This window comes from Trichoderma asperellum, chromosome 1 (genome assembly GCF_020647865.1).
Source record: "Trichoderma asperellum chromosome 1, complete sequence".
Lineage (NCBI taxonomy): Eukaryota > Fungi > Ascomycota > Sordariomycetes > Hypocreales > Hypocreaceae > Trichoderma > Trichoderma asperellum.
Window position 1 is genome coordinate 4,776,438 of NC_089415.1, and position 24,183 is coordinate 4,800,620.

At 49.1% G+C, this 24,183-nt stretch overlaps 9 protein-coding genes and 1 non-coding gene across 10 annotated transcripts; 4 read left to right on the top strand and 6 right to left on the bottom strand.

Annotated features, from left to right (window-relative positions):
* Nucleotides 1-417: 417 nt before the first annotated feature.
* TrAFT101_001471 (uncharacterized protein) lies at nt 418-1,524 on the top strand. Its single transcript, XM_024906251.2, has one exon. The coding sequence runs from the start codon at nt 558-560 to the stop codon at nt 1,359-1,361; it is 804 nt and encodes a 267-aa protein (XP_024762573.1). The 5' UTR covers nt 418-557; the 3' UTR covers nt 1,362-1,524.
* On the bottom strand, nt 1,244-3,602 carry TrAFT101_001472 (uncharacterized protein). Its single transcript, XM_024906253.2, has 3 exons — nt 2,372-3,602; nt 2,002-2,305; nt 1,244-1,936 (listed from the first exon to the last, which is right to left on the bottom strand). The coding sequence occupies exons 1-3, from the start codon at nt 3,406-3,408 to the stop codon at nt 1,526-1,528; spliced, it is 1,752 nt and encodes a 583-aa protein (XP_024762574.1). The 5' UTR covers nt 3,409-3,602; the 3' UTR covers nt 1,244-1,525.
* A 343-nt stretch (nt 3,603-3,945) lies between these two features.
* TrAFT101_001473 (uncharacterized protein) lies at nt 3,946-9,133 on the bottom strand. Its single transcript, XM_024903561.2, has 2 exons — nt 6,419-9,133; nt 3,946-6,255 (listed from the first exon to the last, which is right to left on the bottom strand). Exons 1-2 carry the CDS (start codon nt 6,769-6,771, stop codon nt 4,470-4,472), a joined length of 2,139 nt encoding a protein of 712 aa, XP_024762575.2. The 5' UTR covers nt 6,772-9,133; the 3' UTR covers nt 3,946-4,469.
* Nucleotides 9,134-10,030: 897 nt separating this feature from the next.
* Nucleotides 10,031-11,181, top strand: TrAFT101_001474 (uncharacterized protein). Its single transcript, XM_066126335.1, has 2 exons — nt 10,031-10,606; nt 10,706-11,181. The coding sequence occupies exon 1, from the start codon at nt 10,096-10,098 to the stop codon at nt 10,336-10,338; it is 243 nt and encodes an 80-aa protein (XP_065982436.1). The 5' UTR covers nt 10,031-10,095; the 3' UTR covers nt 10,339-10,606; nt 10,706-11,181.
* A 611-nt stretch (nt 11,182-11,792) lies between these two features.
* On the bottom strand, nt 11,793-12,533 carry TrAFT101_001475 (uncharacterized protein; the record flags this gene model as incomplete). Its single annotated transcript, XM_024910540.2, has 2 exons — nt 11,793-12,061; nt 12,158-12,533. 2 exons carry the CDS (start codon nt 12,531-12,533, stop codon nt 11,793-11,795), a joined length of 645 nt encoding a protein of 214 aa, XP_024762576.1.
* Nucleotides 12,534-12,861: 328 nt separating this feature from the next.
* TrAFT101_001476 lies at nt 12,862-12,956 on the top strand. Its single transcript has one exon. It is a non-coding gene; the product is annotated as a tRNA-Phe (tRNA).
* Nucleotides 12,957-13,200: 244 nt separating this feature from the next.
* On the bottom strand, nt 13,201-15,463 carry TrAFT101_001477 (uncharacterized protein; the record flags this gene model as incomplete). Its single annotated transcript, XM_024899707.2, has 3 exons — nt 13,201-13,474; nt 13,555-14,660; nt 14,732-15,463. 3 exons carry the CDS (start codon nt 15,461-15,463, stop codon nt 13,201-13,203), a joined length of 2,112 nt encoding a protein of 703 aa, XP_024762577.1.
* A 1,029-nt stretch (nt 15,464-16,492) lies between these two features.
* On the bottom strand, nt 16,493-17,342 carry CDC4 (SCF ubiquitin ligase complex subunit cdc4; the record flags this gene model as incomplete). The annotated part of the gene is made up of 4 exons (XM_024905113.2): nt 16,493-16,521; nt 16,592-16,825; nt 16,920-17,073; nt 17,340-17,342. The coding sequence occupies 4 exons, from the start codon at nt 17,340-17,342 to the stop codon at nt 16,493-16,495; spliced, it is 420 nt and encodes a 139-aa protein (XP_024762578.2).
* Nucleotides 17,343-18,281: 939 nt separating this feature from the next.
* TrAFT101_001479 (uncharacterized protein) lies at nt 18,282-19,990 on the bottom strand (the record flags this gene model as incomplete). Its single annotated transcript, XM_024899605.2, has 4 exons — nt 18,282-18,851; nt 18,903-19,253; nt 19,313-19,575; nt 19,636-19,990. 4 exons carry the CDS (start codon nt 19,988-19,990, stop codon nt 18,282-18,284), a joined length of 1,539 nt encoding a protein of 512 aa, XP_024762579.2.
* A 2,400-nt stretch (nt 19,991-22,390) lies between these two features.
* On the top strand, nt 22,391-23,550 carry TrAFT101_001480 (uncharacterized protein). The gene is made up of 2 exons (XM_024906257.2): nt 22,391-22,773; nt 22,847-23,550. Exons 1-2 carry the CDS (start codon nt 22,578-22,580, stop codon nt 23,212-23,214), a joined length of 564 nt encoding a protein of 187 aa, XP_024762581.2. The 5' UTR covers nt 22,391-22,577; the 3' UTR covers nt 23,215-23,550.
* Nucleotides 23,551-24,183: the final 633 nt, after the last annotated feature.

The window sequence follows — 24,183 nt, forward strand, 5'->3', positions numbered from 1 at the left end:
CCCCCTTCCCACTAGCGAGGCGAGCCAATCGCCTTGCTCGGGTAAATAATCAAAGGGCCATACCGAGTTAACCTCGCAGCACCTGTCAGTCACAACGCCCCAACCGGCCCGGAGGGGCGTCTGCGTCTCTTCTTGCATCCGGTTGCCGCGTTTCTTTCATATTGCCTCTTTGGGGCAATAAGCTTCATATCACCAATGGAGAGGAAACAGTTACGCTTGGTAAATGCCCTGACTCACCCCCCTATCGAGAGACAGTCCAAGGGCGTGCGCTCGCGTGTGTATTCCTTTACGTTTTAGTTTCCGCATGAAACTAGATACAGACTTGCAGCTTGTTATGTATAGTGCTGCCCGCCATTGTGTCATATATAAGCCATGACAGTTCGCAACTCCAACTACTCCTCTTGCCACCAGCCAGCATCTTTTTTTATATCAAACTCATTGTCTTCACACAAACCTCTCACGACTAACACTTGACATCCCGAATATCTCTTGAAATCACCAGATAAATAGTATATATAAAGCATAAAAAAAAAAAGCACACCTTCACAACCGCCACCATGGGCCGCCACACACTGGAATACCCCAAAACCGGCGACAACACCGTGCGCCGCCACAACGAGCGCGCCAGCTACGCCCTCGAGACCATCCACCGCCTCATCAACTCCTCCCAGATCGTCAACGTGGCCTTCACCAACCCTGAATCCCCCTTCCCCGTCGTGCTCCCCATGATCGGCCAGATGGGCTCCTTCGACCGTCCCAGCGCGGACATTGGCGACCCCCTGGACCTGTACATCCACGGCTACGTCTCCGCGCGCATGTTCAACGTCACTCGCACCGCGGAGAAGAAGGAGGAGGGCCAGACGGAAGAGGAGAAGAAGGGCCTTCCCGTGACAATCTCCGCCTCGCACGTCGATGCCCTCATCCTCGCCACCTCGGGCTTCAACCACTCCTACAACTACCGCTCCGTCGTGCTCTTCGGCTACGCCACCTTGGTCGAGGACGAAGAGGAGAAGAAGTACGCCCTGGAGCTCATCACAAACGGCCTCGTCCCGGAGCGCTGGCAGAAAACCCGCCAGCCTCCCACGAAGGCTGAGATGACGAGCACAAGCGTCCTCAAGGTGAGGATCACCTCGGGAAGCGCAAAGATTCGCGATGGCGGTGTCTTGGATGACAAGCATGACCTGCAGAACGAGGAGGCGCAGAACTCGGTGTGGACGGGTGTTTTGCCTATTTACTCCACCGTCGGAGAGCCCATTCCCACGTCATATAACAAGGTGGAGGTTCCATCAAATGTGTCCGACTTCGTCAAGGATTACAATGCTGAGAACAAGGAGTATGCTCTCACGGCTGCAAAGAAATAGAGAGAGAAATAACATGCCTAGAATGCGCTATATGTTACATCTATGATATTTACTTGCGAGATTGTTCAAGATACATTTTAGAAATCGTTAAATTAGAATAAAGACAGAGAGAAAAAAAAAGCGTCTTCTTTTTCCAATCAATCGATCAAAGAGTCATCTTCCCGTCACCACCTCTCCCACAACGAAGCTGGAAGGCTTTTCCTCATGATTGCCCAGTGTCCATCCGAATTAACCTGCTGCCCCTTACTGACCTTGTCCGTTCCATTCCTGAACAAAATACCCTCTTCGTCACTGCCGATGGAGAACAAGTCTTGAGGCAAGATCTCATTCAAAGGATTCAAAAAGTTTTGCCTCGAGACACTGTTCAGACAATCTTCCTTCACTACAGGGCGGAATGTCAGTGCACCCTCGGTCTTACGGCAAAAGATCATCATGTTGGTGAAATCTATGCCTGATTCCGTGATGGCTTTTTGATCAGCGGGGTTCTCGCGGAATAGGCGACAAGTTGGGAACTGCTGTAGGATAGTCCGGACAATAATTTTGGGCGTCGGTAGCATTAAATTGCCTGCATAGTTCTGTTTCCGACCCATGTTAGCCATATATACTTTATCAGAAAAAGAAACAGAGTAGCTGCACTTACAATTACAATAACGCCATCGGGCTTCAGTAAGGTATACAGATTCTGGAAGAATTCCAAGGTAAACAGATTCACAGGCTCCGCACCACCGGTGAAAACATCATGGACAATATAGTCATAGACTTGATTGGTTTCGTTGGCAGCACGAGTGGTATACTTGACCGCGTCTTCGATAACCGCTGGCTGGTTCTCCTTAAGCTGAAAATGCTTCTGGGCAAATTCGTAAACTGCAGGGTCAATCTCCACGACAGTAGTCTCAATTCCATGAGATACAAGTGCAGATGGCGTTGTTCCGATACCAAGTCCACTAAAACAGTGATTATCAGCCTCGACGAATCGTGAAATTAAACAAATAGGAGGCAAAAGCACTTACATAACCAGGGCCTTGGCATCAGCATCCGCCAGTGGCACCTCTCTCTCAACAAGGCGCACTGCTTCCAGCGTAACAAAGACAGCGTAGACAGGCTCAACCACTTGCTCTTTGCGCCACTCCACCCAATCCCCACCCAACAGGCTGTGATCAGCTCGCATAACTCGCATTTTACTATTCGTGTTCTCAACCACCGAAATGTATCCAGTCACTGATTCCCGTCGATCCAGAAGCATCCAGTTATCGGCAAGCATTGTGTCGTTCAGAAGCGAGGTAGCTGTTGGTGTAGACACATGAGGGTTGAACATTGCCGTGTGTATCAATGCCGGGACTGTAAGGACCAGATACTTGGAGGGCGCAAGCAGCGTGTAGGAGCCAGCCAGGAGAATCTCAATGCCCACCCGCGTATACCAAAACATGGTCCCAACGTGCTTTCGGAGGTGCATCTCTGCTATGTGCTCCACCAGCTTAAACGTCCCCCAAGATCCGAGCCCAGGGGCAGCCTCTCCTAGGAATTTGGGCAGCAAGCTCATATCTGCACCGTCCAGGCTATCAGCCACAGAAGCAGCAGATAGAATCGCCACCGGGAACAAAGTCACCATTTCCGTTACAAGGGGGCCATATTGCGGCCCCAACGTCTGGCTGAACCTATATAAGAAGCATTGCATCATGGGCACATATACGGCAACCAGGGGGAGAAGCTGCGACGTCTTTATGGCAAGCAATTGGCGAAACGCCAGGTTCCCTGCCCAGCCAATAAAGCATCCCACCATGACTACCTTTGAATGCCACGTTGCCGCCGATATCGAACCATAGACGGGCGAAAGCGCAAGTTGCGATGCATGCGAGTACACGCCCAGCAGACTTAGCAGCGCCAGCGTCTTCACATAGATAGCCACCTGCTCGAAGACTGTGTTGCTCCACGTGTTACTCTTGGCCTTGGAGGCTAGATCCTTGAGCTCCTTCTCAAACCTCTCTGGAGTGAAACCCATTGAAGTGTCTTGGGCATCTTGTTGGGGTGCCTTCTTCTGGCGCGCCATGGTCGAACGATCAAATGAAAGAGAGCTATAAAAAAGGAAGTAAACAAAGAGGAATAAGAATAAGATGTGCAAATCTGTAAAAATGTAACCCAAAAATAATAATAATGATGAATGAAAGCAAGAAGCAACCGCAGAATGCAGCTTCAAATGGCCGGCATTTGAAGAGAATAATCGAACGATAGGCTGTAGGTGTGAAACAGGGAGTTGCGACGTTTCAATTCAATCTCAGGCAAAACATCTTGGGACAGGACAAGGCTTGGCGTGCGGCGCCTGTGGCGGTGCATTCGAGATTGGGTTGGATGTGGCGCAGTACGCCACATTGAGCATCGTGAGCCAGCCGAGAAACCGGGAAGCTGGATCTTCTAATACAAGTCCCAAGATCCACGAACAAAAGATTGGTTCAAGTATACTAGTCTACATTCTCCCATATATTGATAATACCATGTGTAAGGTTACTTAGATCCTTTATAGAGTGCATTAGGCTGAGGCAATAAGCACAAAAGTCACGTCATAGTCCATCAAGGTGAGCACGCAATATCCACTTGAAAAAGAAAAATCCCATCTCAGATTGGACTACCATAGCTCTCATTCTGTTCTCTTAACAATCTAATATATCCAATTACTTCGCAACTCTTTCGTTCACAAAATCCATCCCATCACCTCCCATTTAACGCCTTGTTAAACACGCTCGGATCCCCGCTGGCCTCCGAACGGGTATCACCTCTAGCGGCCTCTCGCCTATAACACGATGCCGAAACAAACTGGGGAAGAAGAATGAGAAGATTACACACAAGGTGAATCCCAAGAAAACATGCGTCAAAACGTAAAGTCATCAAACTCCTCTATCGCGTCAGCGTGGGGTGGAAATGCAATAAAATCAGACAATGCCCACACACACACAAAAACTGACGCTCGAAATCATTCATTCGTTTCCAAGGTTGCATGTCCAGCACAAAAATAAAAAGGGAAATCCAAAGAAATACACAAGAAAAGGGGGAAAAGAGAAAGAAAGAAAAAGAAAGAAAGAAAAATCATTGTCATGATTCCATCTTGGAATATCATTACATCGGCGTCGCGTAATCATCGTCCTCCATGCCTTCGTCGCTGCTTTCCAAGTCGCTTTGAGGGCTCTGTGCACCGCTAACATCTGTGCTGTGCAAGTTGCTAAAGCTGCCCAGGATGCTAACTCCACCAGAGTATGAACCGGGCATAGACATGGTAGAGAAGTCTACCGCGCTGCCAGTGCGACTCATGGACGGCTTCTCCGGAAGCTGCTTCAAGAGACCAGTTGAAATGTCCAGCATTGTCATGGCGAATTCGGTCAAGCCTTTGCTCTGGCCCGGCTTGGAGCTCACAGACAACGTCCAGCGGTATTCGCCAAGTCGTCGCCTATACCAGTCTGCTTCTTCTCGCCCCGGCGACGTCGCCCAGAGCAAAGATCCAAATGTTCCAATGAGGGCAAAGTTGGTTTTGGAGGCGAAATACCAAAACGATTGGATGTGATTCGGCATCAAGCGATTGACAAAATCCATGGCAGAAATCAGACGAGCCTTGGCAGCACTCCGACAAATATGCTGCACATACGGGTCTACCGATGATGTATTCGATGCTAGAGATCGAATAATGCGTCTATGAAGGGTGATTTCGGTTGCAAAGTATCCCAAATGGAGATAACCAATGCATGAAAGCCTCGATGACAATTTGCTCGCAGAGTATGAATCTAGTCGGATATTGGTAGGTAAAGCTCCATACCACTCCTTGAGCTTGAGCTGAATTGGTTTTGCCAGCGAAAGAACAAGCTGCGTTCCTCCCGACCCTGCGTTCGTGACGGTCTGCATAGCCTGCAGAGTATAAAAGGTGTCGAGAATCTCGGACAGGATCTCAGAGAGCTGCACGAATCGAGTGAAAACTAGTCGGCCCTTTTCAATATCCTGACGCTCCTCCGCATCGTTCTCATCCCATTCGACATCAGGGAAATCATTGGCGCGTAACGGTCGAACGGCCCAGTTGGAAGGGAAAATATGAGACGGCCTTCCGTGAACGAGAGAACCCCATTTATCTTGCATATAAAGGGCCCAGGCCAATCGCCTTCGCAGCCCCTTTTCCCATGGGGGAATCTTCCACCCCGCACAGTCCAGGTGAAGGCCGAGTTCTTGAGCAATAGCAACCAGCTGCGCTGTTGGAGCCCACTGGTCGCCCTCGGGTCGCTGAGACAGAAGGAGTCCTGCCTGAACTGTCGACAGCTTCGGCCGGTACATGGCATCTTCAAGAGTAGTGCGGACGAGTTTCTCTAACGCTTTTATATCCGGACGGGGGAGCTTGGAGAGCTCCTCATGGTGATCCCACCAGTTGATGGCAAGTATGTAGACGGCGGCAAGGATCGGCGGTGAGAATTCGCGGTAAGATCGTTCATATTTTTCCAGAAAGACGCCCTTCTGGATGATGGGTAAGCCGGGGTGGACCACTCGGAAGTACAAATCGATAAGTTTGCGGCCATGGGGGGCGACAATCGCCTCAATGGCGTCCAAATCTTCAACTACATGTTCGTATCCAGTTGTGCCCTGATCCGGGAGCATCAAAAACGTGTCAGATTCGCTGACTTTGCGAAGAGTGCCGCGGGCTAACAGGCTCTCGTCGTGGGTGTCAAAGGGAGAGAGATTTATGAGGGAGGGCTCGAAATCCGTCGTGGGGCCGATATACTGGCTGTACCTGTCCTCCTGGAGACCCAACGTCCGCTTCAGCATTGTGGGGCCGCCGACGTTGGCCATATCTTCTAGAAACGAGCTGCTGGCAGCGGTGCTGGAGAGACTGGAATTTTGATTTCTGCGGCTGGAAATACCAGGGGAGCTAGAAAACCAATCATGTGTCAGATGATTATGCAACATGGGAATGACTGGATAAGGACTGGATAATGTGACGGAACGAGTAGATGCGGTGCAATCTGGCACGGGGGAAAGAGGAAACAAATCAAAATCAAAATCAAAGGCAAGGTACACGCAGCTATACTGACCCTCTTTTGATACTCTCATCGGCAGAGTCTCCGTTAAGCTTCCTTTTACGGGTCTGAGGGCTCGACGACACTAGGGAGCATTCGGTACCGTTGAGCTGACAAGGCATGCACCCATCGTCATCCTCAGCCACTGTACACCTGGTTCCAGAGAAGCGACAGGCCTGGCATGGGGGAGTAGGCGCCCCAGGAAACGATCCGGAGTCGATGGATCCCCGGCCATGCAAGCTCGCGGGCCCTATCTCGAACCTGTGGGAGCTGTTCTGGCGCCGTGGGAGAGGGAGGGGCTCCAGTCGAGGAGGCTTGGGAGCGATGGCGATTGGCGCCGTGCGCTGGATAGGAGTGTCATGGGCCATGATTGGACCACTCTGGATGCAGTTGTAGTAGTATATAGATTTTTGTACGTATGCATGTACGTGTACTGGATATAACTGATGACAGATACCAGCACCCTATTGGGCACGTACGTATTATTACTGTGCAGATAAGTAAAAGATCGGCTGGGACCAGGCGCCTGTCAGTCTGCCCGCCTGTCCGTCCGTCCGTCTGCTTGTTGCTTGCTAGGATGGCAGTCTACCCGCGCTTTTGGACTGGGGCGGGGATAAGAGCCGCGAGCACGAGCTGCGAGTAAAAAAATGGAATAAAGAAAAGACAGCCACCCCGGACGCAGGTGATGTTATTCGCCGTTCCAAGACTGGGCAAGCAAGTCTCCCCACGCCTCTCAAGCCGGGCTATGACGCAACCGGTGCAGCACTTGTTACGACTGAAGCTTGAGTCCAACGGCCAACATGAGAATGAGAATGAGCGTCTCTCGAACTGCCCGATAACGGAATCGGCGGAGAGATAACGAGGGACGGCAAGGCCCAAAAGCCCAGCTTATTCCTCGCAGCAGTGGTTGGCCAGGTTCCCGTGGGATAGATACTGTATAAGATCGGCCCTGGTTGCTTTTTTGTGGGCGTCCGTGATAAGGTTGCTGGAAAAGGGCGCGGCGCCAGGCCAGGCCGCTACTGTTTAGTCCGAAGGAGATAAGGAGCACGAGCAAGACTGGTCGACGACCCGGTCGCGGGTACCCGCCAAAAAACAGCCTTTTTTCTGCGAGTGCGGCAGGCCGTTGGGATTGGGGGAATAAGAGAGCAGATAGTGATGGTAATAGGAGGAGATAGTAGTAGTACTGTGGTAATAGTTGACAGCCAGATTTGGGGGAGATACGCGTTTCGGGATCTCAGGTGATAATAGTGGCCAGGATGAGATAGGCTTTGGTTATCGGCGTCATTTGAACCAGGGGGGTTTCGAATATAAAGCTGCAGATAGCACCACCTCGCCTTTCCTATTTCCCTTGTCTTCCTTTAGATGAACTTCATCAGCCTGCAGCTCTTAGAATCTTCCGGCGGAGAGCATCGGACTGGGCCGGCAGAGATAAGTGAAGTGGTGGTGGTGGTGGTGGTATCAGCAGATGCTTAGCTATGCGTGATGGATATGACAGATGATAGAGGGACCTCCAGAGCAGGGGCAGCAGAATCGAGATCTTAGAGGCCGAAAGCCACGCAGCAGTGTCGTCTCGCTCTCCCGAGAATCACCGATGGAGTGAGGCAGGAAACGAGGGAGAGAGAAGTGCGAGGAAGGAGAAGAAGAAGGCGGCGTCGAGATGAGGATGGACAATGAAATGACATGTGCTTCCCCAGACCCAGGCCAGGGCTACCCTTTTTGCCGGAACGGACCCAGCGGAGTCTGGAGGGACGGCTGGATGGTCGCACAAGGCCAGCGCGATCCTGGAATGGGCGCCGGTCCCTCGCCGATGGCTAGTGAGTCGGACGCCAGCCAACCCAACAGCGGCGGTTTGTAAAGATGGCGTCTGCTTGGCGATCTTTGGTAGCCTCACTCAGCCCGGAAGGCGACTTAGCAGGTACATGTACCTTGTAGCGGGAGGTACTGCTAGCACTAAGGTATTATTGATAGCTGTTCAACAAGAGGCGCCGCCACGGGGCAAATGCTGTGTGTCAGCAACTGCTAGGCAGCGATGAAAGCTTTAGTGGCCGTTGATTGGATTGGCTTGGATTGGATTTGATATCAGGAACCCAAAGGACTGCGGTCTAGAGTGCAGTTGCTGCACAAACGAATCTGGCACAGAGGGTGAGACAGCTTGCATCTGACGCTCGCCCAAAGTACGAGGTACCTGGCATGGCGCGCGCTAATCGCAGGGCCGAGATGGTCACCATTACATATGCTCTACGCTCTACACTCTACACTCTACCGAGCACTTATGCTGCCTCTCTCCGTGCTAACACTTGGATGGATGGATGGATGGATGGACCCGTTCTTCGCGAGCATGCTGGCGCATTTTTACGAGGCACAGCGGCAGGGTCCCTAAAACTTTGTACGTACACGAATTGATACCTTCACCTGTGGAAGGCCAATCCGATGGCTCGGCTGCGCCCTCCTGGAGACAGGCCACCGAGAGGTCTGGCAAATGCATGGATGCTTGGCCGAGGAACCTTGGACATCCAATCCATAGATAGGCAGGGAGCAGCTGGTCTTCCGTTATGCTACCGGACATCTCGTTCAATTAGAGTAAAAACTAGAATCTCTGCTCCCTTCCCTTCCGGCCCATCCATCCATCTCATCCATCCTTGGAAGGTGCCTGGCGCCACACAGAGTTCAATGTCTCGGTGGTTTTATTCTGTGTGGTTCCGGACACCTAGTTTCAGTTCGGCGTCTCTCCCGGCCGCCTAGTGCGCCTTCTACGGAGTATTACCATTACAAAAAAGAAGAAACAGCACCTACTATATACAAGTTCCTAACCAAAGTACCAGGTACTAGCAGTAGTACTACTTTGGGCTCCGTGCCTATGTTACAGTAGTCGGCTGCTATTATGGGAACGCAGCTGCTGCTAGTACGTAGAACTACATCTATTACTCCGTACCCATGGGCCTATCCGTCCGCGCATTAACGCGGGTAGCCGCCCGTAACAAGGCGCAAAACACAGCGCCGCTGTTTTGATGCCACGCATGAAATGTGATGCAGCGTGTTGATTTGCTCTCAGGTTGACGCCGGGGGCCCTGTGGCTCTCTTCCGCGTTTCTTACGCCTCTTGGCTACATACATACAAATCAGGGTCCAATTGCAGCGGTGGGGATGGACGATACGGGTGCGCCGTTTCTGCTAGTTAATCGGGCCTGCAACCATGCCTTATCTCTGACGGATCAAAATTAATAACCGCTCGAGATAAACCTACCTAATGGGAAATGGAGCTGGTGCCGCTTGGCGCTGGCATGTAGCACAAGAGCCACTTACAAGTTACTGCTCCATTTCGCAGGCTAGCACTACCGTACAGTAGTAGTACATGTATCAGGCAGTAATATGTCCGTGTCCGTGCCGCATGTACGTCACCGCCGTTGCCTTTTTAGGGGCACTTCTACCAGATAGAGACAGGACCTGTTTCTCCACCGGCCGGAGATCGATTCACGCCAGCAACATCAGCATGAGAGCATCAAGATGGAAGTCTTTACATTGGCAGCATACGGATGGAAGCGTCATCCCTACTGTCATTGCTGAATCCACTGCTGCTCTCTCCACGGAGATCTAGACAACAAGAATGAAGCACCACAAGCTCAAAAAGCCAATTGACCTCCGCTAACCCAAAACAAGCAAAGACACCAAAATCAAAGTGCTCCCTATTACCAAATGGAAAACCATCCCGCCGCCGGTCTACTGCAAGGACCTGAATACTTCTCACGTAATGGCCAGCAGCTTGTGCTCGGCGCCACATCCAGCCCAGAGCCCAAGCCGGGCCATCTCAGGTGGCATGTCACCACATTCATTCAGTTCCGGCACATCGTGATTCAGCCTCATTGGTCGTTCTGGCAACCCATCTGTGCGTCCATGGCTGTTTGCAGCGCCGAGTGGTCGACAAGGGCATATTACTAAGTACCTATATTCTATCTTCTTATATACTACTACTACCTACTGCATACTACCTTGGCGTGCATATAGCTACGATATTATAGCAGCACCTACTATAAACATGCCGTGCCTTATATACACGGGTGAATCCAATTAACCTTGCCGAGCTTCCTGGGTTGCATTTTGCGATAATTAGGTCCTCTCAGTCTCTTTTTCTTTCCTCTCGCGGACAAAGAGAACAAGCGACGAAAATAGTTCGGCTCATCGCGCGTTTTGACCCCCCACATTCAAGGTCTGCGGCCTTTTTTTCCCGCTCATTCTGGATAACATATCCAGAAACCGCGCCAACCGTGAGAACTTTGTCATGCTAAAACACTATGCTACACATAAGAACACAAGGCATTTATAAGATGCTACAGAGGCTAAAGCTGCGCGCGCGGGCGAACTTGTTTTGGGCTTACCAGGAAAAAAAATCTGTCGATTCGATACCGTGTTTGGTTCATCTCCCCGACTTTAGTCTGGCTGGTCCTGCCCAGTTAGTCAATGTAGCAGCGGATCCCTCGATTCAGATGACACGTCCATCCATCATGTTCGCGTTCCAATCGATGGGGCCTGGCCGCATTCGTTTTGCGTGATGCTCTGTATATATCAAAGTTCCCCCGTGTAGCGTTGGATCGTCGCAGCAAGCGAAGGGTCATTTTCAGCTGTGTTTCGCTCAAGTGACTTGGAAAGACGTCATTTTGCTCCATGGGATCTACTATCCGAGACCAAAAAATGCCATATTGATATGTGCCTTGGAGTCCCATTGGCATGTTGTTTTTTTTTCTACCCCTCTCTCTGATCTGAGAAAGCCCGCAAAATGGGCATGCAATGAGATGACACTACGTAACGAGATTGCTCCCCTGCAGCGAAAAACAGGGACTCTCTTGCATCTTCATCTGCTGATATTCACGAGCCTAGACCCGACCGCCAATATCAAAAGGCCAGAAACAGAAATAAAGACAGGAAAGATAGCACCACCCATGCATGATATATTAGGTATCCCGAGCTCGGCGTCGCATTCTCCGCTCTTTTGGATAATATAACTCACGTAACACAAGATCACGGCTCGAGTCTGAGATCTTTCAGCTGCCTGCTAATTAATAGTACAAGTACATGGACAATTTTCCCCATGGAGTAGATGAAAACAGCTCGTCCCTAATCAGGCTATATGCCACGTGCATGTGGTGGATCCGCCCATGATGCAATCGCGAGATGCCGCCTCTTCAGCTGCTCGTGTGCAAAAGTTTCCATTGCTGGAGTCTCTCTGCGCAAGGGGATTATAAAATTGCTCGCTGCACAAAATAGCCAAAAACATGTGTAATCTGTAGTCTATCCAATAGAATCACGAGAATGCACACGTGTCCTTCTATGTGCCATATACGGAGTACATTGACCCATTCAAGATCATCTCACAGCCTACCCTAGATTATGCTGCTTTATATCGCTGCTCCCTTCTGCGGCACCCAAATCATACATCTCTCCTCATAAAACTCCGTTGGTTCAGTCGATCCACGCGGCGGTAACATCATCGATAGCTCATCAATAACCTCGAAACCCAGTTTTTGATAAAATGTCACTGCATTCATCGTCGCCTCCAGCACAATGGGTAGATTTTCCGCGGCTGCGAGCTCCTGAACTTTGCTCAAGAGCAACGATGCGGCTCCGCGCCCAGCCCAGCGAGGATCCGTGCAGATATATGTTGGGTCTAATTATAACCTCGTGTTAATAAAGTACGATACGGGCTCATTGCCGACTGATACGTATAAAGAGTACATGGGCCAAAATAGGAATCAAAACTCACGATAATACTCCGCCTCTACTCCAACAGCCTTGACTCTAACCCTCTCCGTCAACGCCGCATAAGGGTCCAAATATTCCTTCCTCGCGACTTCTGGCCATTCTTCCTCCACGGCTTCGTCGTGTCCAGGTCTATGGACCAGCCACTTCACAAAGCTCACCACGTCCCCTGTCTCCTCGTCCTTTGCAACCAAAACTCCCTTATCATCATCCCTTAAATGCTCCAGCGTATTATTCTCCAACCACGCATGGAAGAACCCCAATCCTTCCGGGCTGGGGAACTGTGCATGCGTAAGGAGATTTTCATCCATGGCTCTCAAGTGGACTGTTGATACGGCCACGGCTTCGGCCTCGGAGGGCGTGCAAATCACAATCGCCATAATTTCAATGAAACCCGCTCGGTATGAGATTGTATATAATTATATCATTACCGTAATCCAAAAAAAAAAATCGCAAATATCTCAAACGGCTCGCTCTGAATGCTCTCCCATCTAATCATTCTCGCCCAAACTTCACTCTTCTGTAAAAAAAAAAAGGGACGTACCCGTTTTGAAACTAGGCTGCACGTGCTTCCCTCATATTCACCCCACACCGCTAAAACATCCCCGCTGAAACTCATCTTGTACCCCCCACACTCCAAGCCATCTTTTCCCACAAAGTCAGACTGTATAATGAGAAAAATGCCTCGTCCATTTCAACAAATGGATTGCGGCCTTAGCTCAGCTGGGAGAGCGTCAGACTGAAGTTCCAACTTCAAGTCACTTGATATCTGAAGGTCGTGTGTTCGATCCACACAGGCCGCAATTTTTTGCTTTTTGCTCATTCTGTTAAGTTATCACATATGCTTGCTTGAAATAAGATCGTTTTTATAAGCGAGAGAGGCGTTTGACTAGATAAACATCGTCTTTTTAGTTGTTGTCTGTGTATAAATAGATGAATAGTCAGTCATGCGTGAATTATCTCCTTTTTATAATTTCGTAGGTTCTGTCATTTTTTAATAACTTCATATTTATGCATGCCTACAAGATCAACGAATATGCTTTGCACTCATTTGGCCGCAATGCCCAACTCCTCGTAGAAAGCCTCAGTGCTAGGCTCTCTGCCCAAGAACTCCTTCAAAAATTCCATCTCGTCAATGCTGCCACCGCGTTCCAAAACGGTGTGGCGGTATCTCCGACCTTCCTTGCCGTCCATGGGGTTCTTCTTGAAGAATGAATGGAACATGTCCAGAGAAAAGACCTCAGAATAGAGGTAGCCATAGTAGCCAGCGTCATAACCGCCGAGGAAGTGGCCAATGTTGGCATATCGGTTGCCCCATTCCCTATTGCGAGTTAGTTAGTTGCAAGGCACATACGAAACTGAATGGATAAAAGAAATAGGAGAAAAGGGGACTGGACATACATGGTTAGGCCGATATCCTCTGGGCCCTTGATCGCAGAAATGTCGTGGCGGAGCTGGTTCCATAGCTTGCCATAGTTTCTGCTCTTGGCTTCCTCATGGGTCTTGGGTCCATGAACGGTCATATCAAAAGTGCCAATGACAAGCTGAGCTAGTGCACCAATTGCCGAGTTGAGGTGCTTGGTTTTGACAAGCTTCTCGACGAGCTCATCGGGGATGCTCTCTCCGGTCTCCCAGTGCTTCGACAGGGATTTCAGGACACTTGGGGTCCAGCACCAATTCTCGAGCATCTGAGAGGGTGCCTCCACGAAGTCAGCCACAGTAGCAGTGCCGTGGGTGTAGCTGAAACGAGAGCGACCAGCAAGATCATGGATACCGTGTCCAAGTTCGTGGAAGAAGGTGACAACTTCGTGGTGCTTGAGCAGCGACGGCTTGGTAGCCGTTGGTTTGCTGAAGTTGCACACCAGGGAGGTCGAAGGATAGCTTCTCTTTCCATCTACAGTGACGAAACCGGGCTCAATTCCAAAGTTTGCGTAATGACCATACTTGTTGTCTCTGGGGAAGAGGTCAAGGTAGAGGTAACCGCAAAACTCGCCTCCCTTGGCTGGTTCATCCCATACGCTGTAAATGATGACATCTTCATGCCAGGAAATGTCTTCAGCCTTGCCCGATGGGCTCAAGCGTGCTCGGTCTTCTTTTCCGAGCTCAACAAAGACAAAGCCAAAGATTTCCTCAAAAATCTTGAGCATGCCAGCGAATGTTGACTCTGCCGGGAAATACTGAGAGATTGCCACCTCGTCTACACTATACTCCACCTCTTTCATAATTCTTGAGTAGTAGGAAGTATCCCACATATAAAAGTTTCCGTCAAAGGGGATGCCTCGCTCCTCATAGTCGCGCTTCTTGTATCCTAGCAGGGCCTCGACTTCTTTCTTGCCGCCGGGGGCTAAGCGAGTTCGCAAGTCACCCAAAAATTCATTAACACGGGCGGGCGACTTTGCCATCTTCTCTTCAATCCGAACGCTAGCATGGTCCGAATATCCTAGGAGTCGAGCAGCCTCATCACGAAGCTCCATGATTTCCTTGAAAATTTCCACATTGTTGTTCGACTGGGTTTATTAGTCCAAAGCTCTACATATGGCTGGCATTTTCAAGATGACGGGGCGGAGAGTTCACATACCTTGTTGGCATCCGCAATGATATATCTACGTCTGGTGTCCTCGTGAACAGCATACTTCATCAATGGGTTGAAGTGGTTGTATTTAAAGGTGACCTTGACTTTTCCTTCGTGCTCGCCAGTTCCGGCCTCTAGCGTGTCGACATCAATGTCGTCTTTGGGCACGCCCTCTAGCTCCTTGCGAGTAAACCAAACTCCGCCCTTCTCCTCGTTGAGGTTCTTCTTGCCCTGGATGCAGAGCTGGCTGAGGCGCTTCTTGATCTCCTTGAAGCGGTCTCGCTTCTCTCCGGGAGGCAGAAGCAAGCCATTGCGGATGTACTTTTGACGTTCCTTCTCCAGGATATGGAGAGACTCCTTATCCAAGTTTTGGGAGTCTCGTGTGGAGTACGCTGCCTCTACTAGCTTGAAAACATCCTCGCGCATCTTCGCCTCAATGTAAAAGTCGTTAAGAAGCTCTTCTGCTTTGGTCGAAGCTTCTCGGAGAGACTCGTTGGTCGATACATGCTGGAAGAAGGTCTGAATGTTCTGGGGACCGGTGGAGTCATTGCCGTCGATCAAGATGGGCTTCAGAGTGTTGTCAAACGTGGCCGTCTCGGGAGTCACGGTGGCAACAATCTGGTCTAAAATGCTCTTGCTCTTCTCGGTGCTCTTCTTGGCGTCGGCCAGGATGGATTCGGCCGTGGCGGTAAACACCGGCGGGCTCTGCGGCGGGTTTCGAAACTGCTCGGGAGCCATGCTGCTGGTCGTTAGGAGGCGACGGTATGATGGTAGACGAGCCAAGCCCTGCAATCGTACGTGGCTTGCAAGGGAGTTGAGGCGTAGAAGAGCTCGTTGGGAAGCCAGGGTTGCGGCGAGGAGGAGTACGAGGAGAGAGAGGAGGAGAAGGAGGGGCTTTATGGTACGAGGCCGCTCCAGTTCGATGGCGAGTTTCGGGCAGGTTTTACGTACAACCTTGCCGGAAGTTCTGTCCCAAATTGGCCCGCTTAGACTGCAGGACTTTGGCAGCGTGATGTAGCCTCAGCCTACCAGAATAGAGGAAATTGAGTGCTGATGAGGGGTAGCTTAACTGATCCCCAAAACCAAATGCCTGATGGAGTCGACGCGGCAGAACGCGGCTCTCACTGGGAAGCTGAATTGGCGGTGCAGGGCTAACTAGAAAGGTTGCTATAACTGTTAAAGGTCAGTTTCGACACGTACAGAAGCAGCTGCTATCTAGGCAATAGTGTATATAGCATTCACGTAGCTACTTAGATAGCTTAGGCAGAGGTCATAGCTTATTGATGCACGGAATTGAATTGGCGGCACGGAGCCCACTATGCGCCTCTTAGCGTCCATATCCGGCAAGTGGTGAGGCGTGAATTCCGACAGCATCGCGGGGTGACTCCGCCATGACAACACCGCTATAGCTGCAAACATCAAGGGCCTCGAGTACATGTGCGTAGGTAGCCGTTGGGCGGCGTATACTGATATTCAGGATCTCATCTAGTGTAAATGCCCCAAAGCTATTTATGTAGCGTACCGTACATCAAACGACATTCTAGGCCCAAGTGGCCGCTGAGACACCGTTTGAAGCACCAAATCGTATTCATTCAGCCATAGCTGCATACAAGTCTACGGTCAATCGTTGCATATAAAAAGAAATATCATCCATCCCAAGCGTTTCCAATTCACTACCATAATCAAAACAAACAACGCATAGCAACGCCATCCCGTTTACAGATGCAAGAAGATGCCACCAGGTTAGGTTCTTCGTACAAAGGAATCTTAGTTGGCGAGAATAGTTCGGACAAGGTCTACAGAAAAAGGAGAAGTTAGCAAATTGATGTTGTTGAGCAATATAGCCGAGCTTAGAGGCACACATACCGGTGTAGTTGATCTGGCCAGAGCTGGTGTCCACAGCCTTGAGCAGCTCGTCGACCTCTTCCTCGGTCATCTTCTCACCCAAGTTGGTCAGAATGTATTTGAGCTGGCCGACACCAATAAAGCCCGTCATATCCTTATCAAACACTTGGAAGCCACGGCAGTATTCTTCAGGCTCGCCGGGATCGCGGAAACCGCCTGGTCGGTTCAGGACGCGCTGGAAGGCATCGAAGTCAACTGTACGGGGGGTTACAAGTCAGCACAAATGCGCATTTCATTTCGGGCTATCCTCGCCAAGACTGCCGTGACGAAGGAGAACTGCCAGACTCACATTCGTTTCCAAGGCCCTTCTCCAGCTCCTGGATCTCGGCCAGCGTGGGGTTCTGGCCGCATGCTCGCAGCAGGTCGCCCAGGGAGTCGATAGTGCAGCGACCGTTGCCGCGCTTGTCGAACAGGGCAAATGCCTCCTTGTAGTTGGTCGAGGCCTGGGAGTCGTGATTAGAAGCCATTTTTTTTTTCCTTGTTTTCTTTTGCAGATGTGCAAGGGCTGGTTTTGCGCGCAGGCTCGTCAAAAGCGACCCGATGATGCAGCGTCTGTCGCAAGATGCAGAGGAATGCAAAACGGCCCTTTGTTTAGGGTCGTTTGTCTTTCCAAGTTGCGGCGCCAAACGGGCAGCAGCTGCGGGCGAATCAGGTGCCGAGCCGGCCTGCGCTGGCGTTGTTTACATCGAGCGGTGCTGGGGCAACTGACCATTGTGATTGGTGCGAGGAGTAGACGGTGCTTGTGGTAGAGGGTTCGACACTTGTCTTACGGGAGCAATACAGACGGCTGCGATGGTGTCTCTGAGCCTCGACAATGATGATGCAAGGTCCAAAACGACAACAAGAGGTCTGCGTCTCCTGACATTGACGCCCCACCGTCCCCTTGCCTGGTTCTGACGGGGCAACGAGTCAACAGGCGGGCATCACAGCCAATGGCCCAGACGCCCGCTAGGAGGCGGTCTGAGGCCCTGGACGCGGCAGTATAACTATTTTTATGCCGTGCATGGTCATAGCACGCCGCTCGGTGTGTGTTGTTATGCAGCTAGAATGGCTGCTAACGAGCCAAATTTAAAGCCTGACCAGCGGTAGACCTGTGAAGGCTGCCCCAATGTAAACAATCGTTGCAGCGTAGCGCGCGGAGCACCGTAAACATTGAAGCCAAGAAGGATGGAGTACATGCAGCTGACTCTAAGTCTACTGAACATGTACGTACATGGCACTCTTGCAGCTTATACACGCATAGCAAAACATGCTCTATATACGCATTTTGCCAGCCTATTAGTATCTGCATTTTAACTTTGAATTGAGCGATGCGGGATTTTTTTTTGAATTGAATAGACATTAAGATTTATCCCAGAAGCGACGAATCGAGCAGTTATATTTGCAGCCGAGGAAAGGAGTAAAGGTGTCCGACCACGATGGTGTCGCAATTACTACTAGTAGGTACCTAGTATTATTGTCAACAACAGTTCTTCCAAATTATTGCCCAATCACTACGCATTAATCTTATACTTCAACCCGAATAATAGCACCGCCACTATATTCTACATCAACCCCCAACAAAACCGTTTCCAACAGACGCATGAGCGAGCAAAGCGAAGTAGGAAATCAATGAGCCTATTATCGTTAACCATCTGCCCAAAAAGCAGTGTCATAGGTTCAAACGCACTCCATTGACGCCATCCCAAATAACGGCTCCTGTCTTGTCTTTAATCTCCAGCCAAGGCGAGGTGTTCATTGATGTCAGAGTTGAACCTCGATTTGCAGTGTTTGACGCCCAAAATGCAGATCCATTCAACCTCTTTACAAGATTTCCATCCCCTTGGAAATTGAGAGTGCACTCAAGGTTGCACGTAGCAGTGGATCCGATTGTGGTTGCCACCACGCCATTGTCATATACAATGAGATGTGCGCTGTTATCAAAAACAAAGTTGAAGCCATTATGAAGCTGGGAGAACGTCGTCGGAACAGTGTTGACTAGCAGCGATCCATTTGTCCAAACTTGCTGGCTGGGCAAAGGAGGCGTAGGGCAAATGAAGAACGAGGGATAGTCTGTGTGCTGTACAAAGTCCGATTGCAAGTTCGTCGGTCCTGTTACGCTGGGACTATTCCATAGAAGATGTTGATTCGCGCTGAATGCCGTCTTGGTCGCAGCAGGACAGTTTCCATCTTCTGAGAAGGCGGAATTGCTGCCGACTCCTGTCACACTGTTGCCGTTTACCTACCGGATTGTTAGCCTTGCCCGGCATAAAGAGATACCCGATTGCCTTACCGTGATTCCTCCAGTCCAACCGGAAATTGGAATTGGGAATGCGATGCTACCACTGAAGACGTTGTTGGATATCGTGACAGGCCCCGATAGTTTTGGTGTTGTTGTTGAGGCATCGCAACTAGTCCAAACACAAGAGCCAACCGCAATACCGACTCCAAACAATCGCTGACCTTGTATGGTATTGCTCGAAACTTCAACATTAGCAAAGCTCCCATTATATACAGCGAGGTTATCGACTAAATTAATTGCTCCAAAACCTGCGTTTGTCGTTGATCCTATAATTTTGTTGGATAGAACCTTGGTGCCAGGGGCACCAAATAGAACAACTCCTCCGTCAGTGCTTCCAGTGACCTATATTCTCGCGATTAGTTATACACAGCTTTGATCAGATACAAGGAACCACAGCATACCGTGTTGCCCTGAACCAGTGAATTAGTACACGCAAAAGATATACCATCAGCCCATTGGCCATGACCTGCGGCGTCGTGGCCTTCCAGTCCGCAAGGGCCTATATCGTTGTTGGTGATAGTCGCGTTGCTGCAAGCCGAGGTGCCTGATGCGGCTGCGCCCTCTCCAATATGCATACAGCTCCAACCTCGTGGATTCATCGACGCAACATGGTCAACGAGGAGTCCATTTTGAATTCCACCCAACTCAATATTTGCAGAGCTGGCTATATGGTAAAGGTTAACAGCTTGTACTTACACCGAACGCAGACATGAATTTGTTGTACCTTGAGCAGTGATTTGACCATTCGCCGATCGATCGCCATCAATCTGTATGTTTCTCAAGCGAATACCGCTGAGACTCCCTCCATGGATGACTGCTGAAATAGATTGATCTGTTGCTTGTAAACGAATAATTGCACGCGTTGCGTCTGTTGGATATCCTTGAGTTGAGAGCTCCTGGTTGGCGGCTGTAAATGCAACGGTATTGTGAACGGTGATCACGGCATTTGGGCAAAGCTGAACAACGGCGCCCACCCCGCCGCTCTTTAGAGCATTGTTGATTGTTGTTTCATCTCCGCTTGATATGCACGCAGTTGCTGCGAGGTTAGCAAAACCAAGAAAGCCAAAAAGTCTAGTCATGTTGCATTATCCAAAGTCTTTGTGGATGATCGTGTGTCCTCAGCAACTTGCCTGGCGTATTAACTAGACCTCCAACACATGAGACAGATTGACGAAAGGGGGGAAGGGAGACAGCGGTCCAATAAATAGGACGATTGACAGTTCGCTTCCTCGTCCCTGTCACCACTTTCCGAATAGAGAAGTTGCTTTACGATTGAAACGCCATGGATTTACAGAATACTATACAAATAAAATCTCCTAGTCTAACGCGCTATCATAATGAAAGCAATAATAAGTTGTAAATAAGCTCTATACCGAGCCATCCTAGGGTGTGTTAAAGTGTACTGGATCCGTACTATTCCCGAATAACGGTTTACAGCTATTTGGCTTCTTAATATAAGTAACTGGGGAGCAAGAATCCAAACTAAGAGTTTTGATATGTGGAATAAATTATTGGAAGCCAGAGTGGAAGCATATTTAGAGCGAGAGCAGCATTTAGGGGGAGATCGTCTATCAACTACCCAATTAGGAATATTGCGATTGCCACTATAAGCCAAGTTTAAAAAAGCGCACACAACCTGGGGAAGTAGGCGTTGCCATCTCGTATTCCTCCCTTAAGAGCTTTGTGTTCATAGGCTGATATTAGTTGATGTCGGGGTAAGCAACAGCTACACCAACTACCAAATGCCGAGACAAATAATGGTGTATGGCTTCAATGATACAGATACAGCTATATATATAAGGGGTTCACTTCAACTAGCTGGAATTTGGTCTCGCTTATTATTCCAGAAGTAATACGATCGAGCTTTACTAACATTTGTTTTTTTTTTTTTTATCACTAACATGTGGCCTAGCATAAAGAAATTGTTGGTGGTGTCATTGGCTGTCTTGGTAAAGGGTATTGGTGCTTCTCCCTTGGTTGGCCGAGCATGTGCACCTACGTCCAACTGGCCAGCATGGAAAGGAATTAAACATGCCTTTTATTTGTGAGCAAAGGGTTTTTTTAAACCTAAGTTCTATGATATTCTAAGCTGAAAGGTTATAGTCGTAATACATGCTGATGGGTCTCTTTCATTTATGCAGTGGCGACAGCTACACAACAACCAGTTGGTTTATCTCTCCTCAACGATAACCTGTAGCATAACTTATTGGATGCAGGTTTCAACTATATGGGAGGAGCACAGCCTTCTGTCTCAGTTCCCCTGGGTCTTTGGCCTGGAGCAACTTCAGCACATGGCGAGAACTGGGTGGATTTTTTCACAATGCATCTGTATTCTTTTCGTATGACCTGGCTGTTAGTGGTGCAACGCTAGGCAATGACATCGTAGCAGCATCGTCGACATCCATCAGTCCATTCCTGGATATGTATCACCCATCACTGTGCCGAAGCCGCCCCAGTGGACTGGGAATAATACGCTTTTTACTATTTGGGTTGGCATCAACGACATTGGAGCCACTTACACCAAAGGCTCTGCTTCAAATGCAGTCATTAACCAGGAACTCGTTTCAGAATATACGTCGCTCGTGGAACAGCTCTATACAGCTGGTGCGCGTGATTTTGTCTTCATAACTGTACCGACGATCGACCGATACCCGGGAACGATTGCCCGTGGAGCAACTATCGCTGAGCAGGAAAAGATAGACGTCGTGCAGTGGAACCAGCTACTCATTAAATTGGCCAAAAGCGAGAAGGCTCTACATACGGACACTAATATTTGGATTTATGATGCTCAAGCGCTCTTTGCCAAAATCTTGGATAATGTGGCATCTTTTCCGCAGACTGCTGGAATCACCAATACCACAGGCTTCTGTGCAGCGTTGCTAAGTAAGTCAATCTCTTTTCCTGTCGTATTACATCCATTTGATAACTTGTTACAAAGCGGGACCCCAACCGACGATTATTTCGATCCGTCATGCGGCGTTCCGGTGAATCAATACTTTTGGCTGAACTCATTGCATCCAAGAACGCCGGTGCATGATGTAATTGCGCAAGTTCTTTCACGTGAGCTTCTCGCAGGACCCAACATTTGCTGAAGTGGGCAGTAAGTGTTATTATTTGACATACAAAATGCAATAATGTTAAAGGGTACAGATAAGAGCTGCTATTAGCGAGTATCGATAGCACACTTAAACATAATATCGCATATGATACGTGATAGTTTGCGTATACTTCTAAGCGTCTTTCAACTGTCAGATGTAAGTGCGTCACCTTCAATCTTTGATCTTAAAGGGTCAATATCTTGATAACTATCCCTCGGCAATTTCCCTTTACTGGGTAGCTGATCCTAGTATATGCAAGAAATTTGAAATAACGCTCCATATTTGGTAATCTGGCGGAATAGCGATCAACTAGGCGGAGTCCAGCGACAGAGTGCGTGTATGCTACCCTGCAATGTAACATCCATCTCCAGCCGCTACAACACATTAATTCCAAATCATCTTAACAAAGGCCCTATCCACCCGCCGTATTAGGATGATCCTTCTATTATTTGCTTCATCTTCTAACTAAATGCCACCACCTCTTGATCCCTCTAAACGTGATATTCCGATGATCAACCGATGAGGACTTCTTCCGAATAATCACGTCAGCTAATATCCACTGGATTTGATGATCAAAAATCTACTCATAAAGAGCATCCAGACCCAAACCATTCGACTCAGAAGCAGTTCTATTCTTCATAACTCATACAACCACCAAAGAACTATGGCTGCAGTCACTGAAGCTACCGCCAAGCGGTTCTTCTCATCCCCCCTCTTTGCTGTGGTGGGAGCTAGTTCCAACCCCGCCAAGTTTGGTCACAAAGGTTTCAATTCCACAAGCCTCCTCTGTCGCTCCAAATATCTATTTGGATATATATCTGACCATGTAAACGATAGTCCATGCCTGGTATCTGAATCATGATCTGCCCGTCACTCCCATCAACCCCGCCTCACCATTCGTCGAGGTGAATGGCGAGCAGCACCCCACCAAGCCAGATGTGAAGGTCCTTCCGCAGCCAAGGGACACATCAGTCTCCATCATCACCCACCCAGGCATCACCATCAACGTGCTCAAGGAGGCCAAGAGCGTGGGAATCCCTGCTGTCTGGCTGCAGCCTGGCACTTTCGATGATGAAGTCCTGAAGTTCGCCTTGGCAGACGGAGCTTTTGAGGCCGTCGTCTATGGAGAAGGGGGTAGAGGCTCTGAGGGCTGGTGCGTTCTTGTGGACGGCGAGAAGGCCCTGAAGGATGCTGGAAAGTTGTAATTAGCTATGATTTGATGTTGCTTGCGGCGGGCTGGTAGGATTGCTTTAAATAGGTCGGTTAATCGAACAGCGCGCAGAATGATGGCAAAAATAAATCACTGCCGTTAAATGCTGAGTAGTAGAGGTTGCTGAGTAGCAGAGGTATCACTCGCGAAGAAAGGGACTGAAAACAAACTTGTTTCCAAATTTCCTATCTGCCACGACTATCATTTCGTCGCGTCTAGCCCACTAACAGAGAGTGGGAAGTAGTTTTTGAACAGGCTTAATAAAGAGTTCGAAAGTTTGTTGCAGTGCATACGGAAGTATGGTCGATGTAAAATATATGCATATGTGCGCGCCATCTCCTTACTCTCCGCCCTCGACTCCTTACGTTGCTTTGTCCGGAATGAGGCCAAGAATCCAAAGCGATATCTGTATTACCCAGTAACGACATCAGAAGTTACACTCGTTTAGGCAACTTAACAATAATTATGATGAATGTATGAAGAAAAATGTACCCTTGTATACATTCAAAGGTGATTATGAGATCTATATTGGCGGTGCTGAATTATAGAATGTCATATAAGTTACATGTAGATACATGTGTACAGCGTATATAGTTTGACTACGTACATTTGTATGGACTATCGAGTAGAAATTGGAGTGATACAATTCATTTCGTTGTCAATTTCTACAGACTATATATACAAGCAAACACAGATATCGAGGAAACTAGGGGAAATAAGGTGAGTAAGAGAATTTAGAATACATGTATGTTGTTTCTTCCCCGACCGCACGATAGCCCGATCCCACTATGTTTTATTACAGATAGTTCTCGTGAAAATTTCCTGCTATTTCTACGGCTGTAACTAGTGCACAACTTCACTCATCACGGTTTACTTAATATAGTATAACGTAATACTCATTTACTCTCATTATGGTATGGGGCGGTGCAAAACATCAATAATCTTGTCATGACGTGGAGATCTC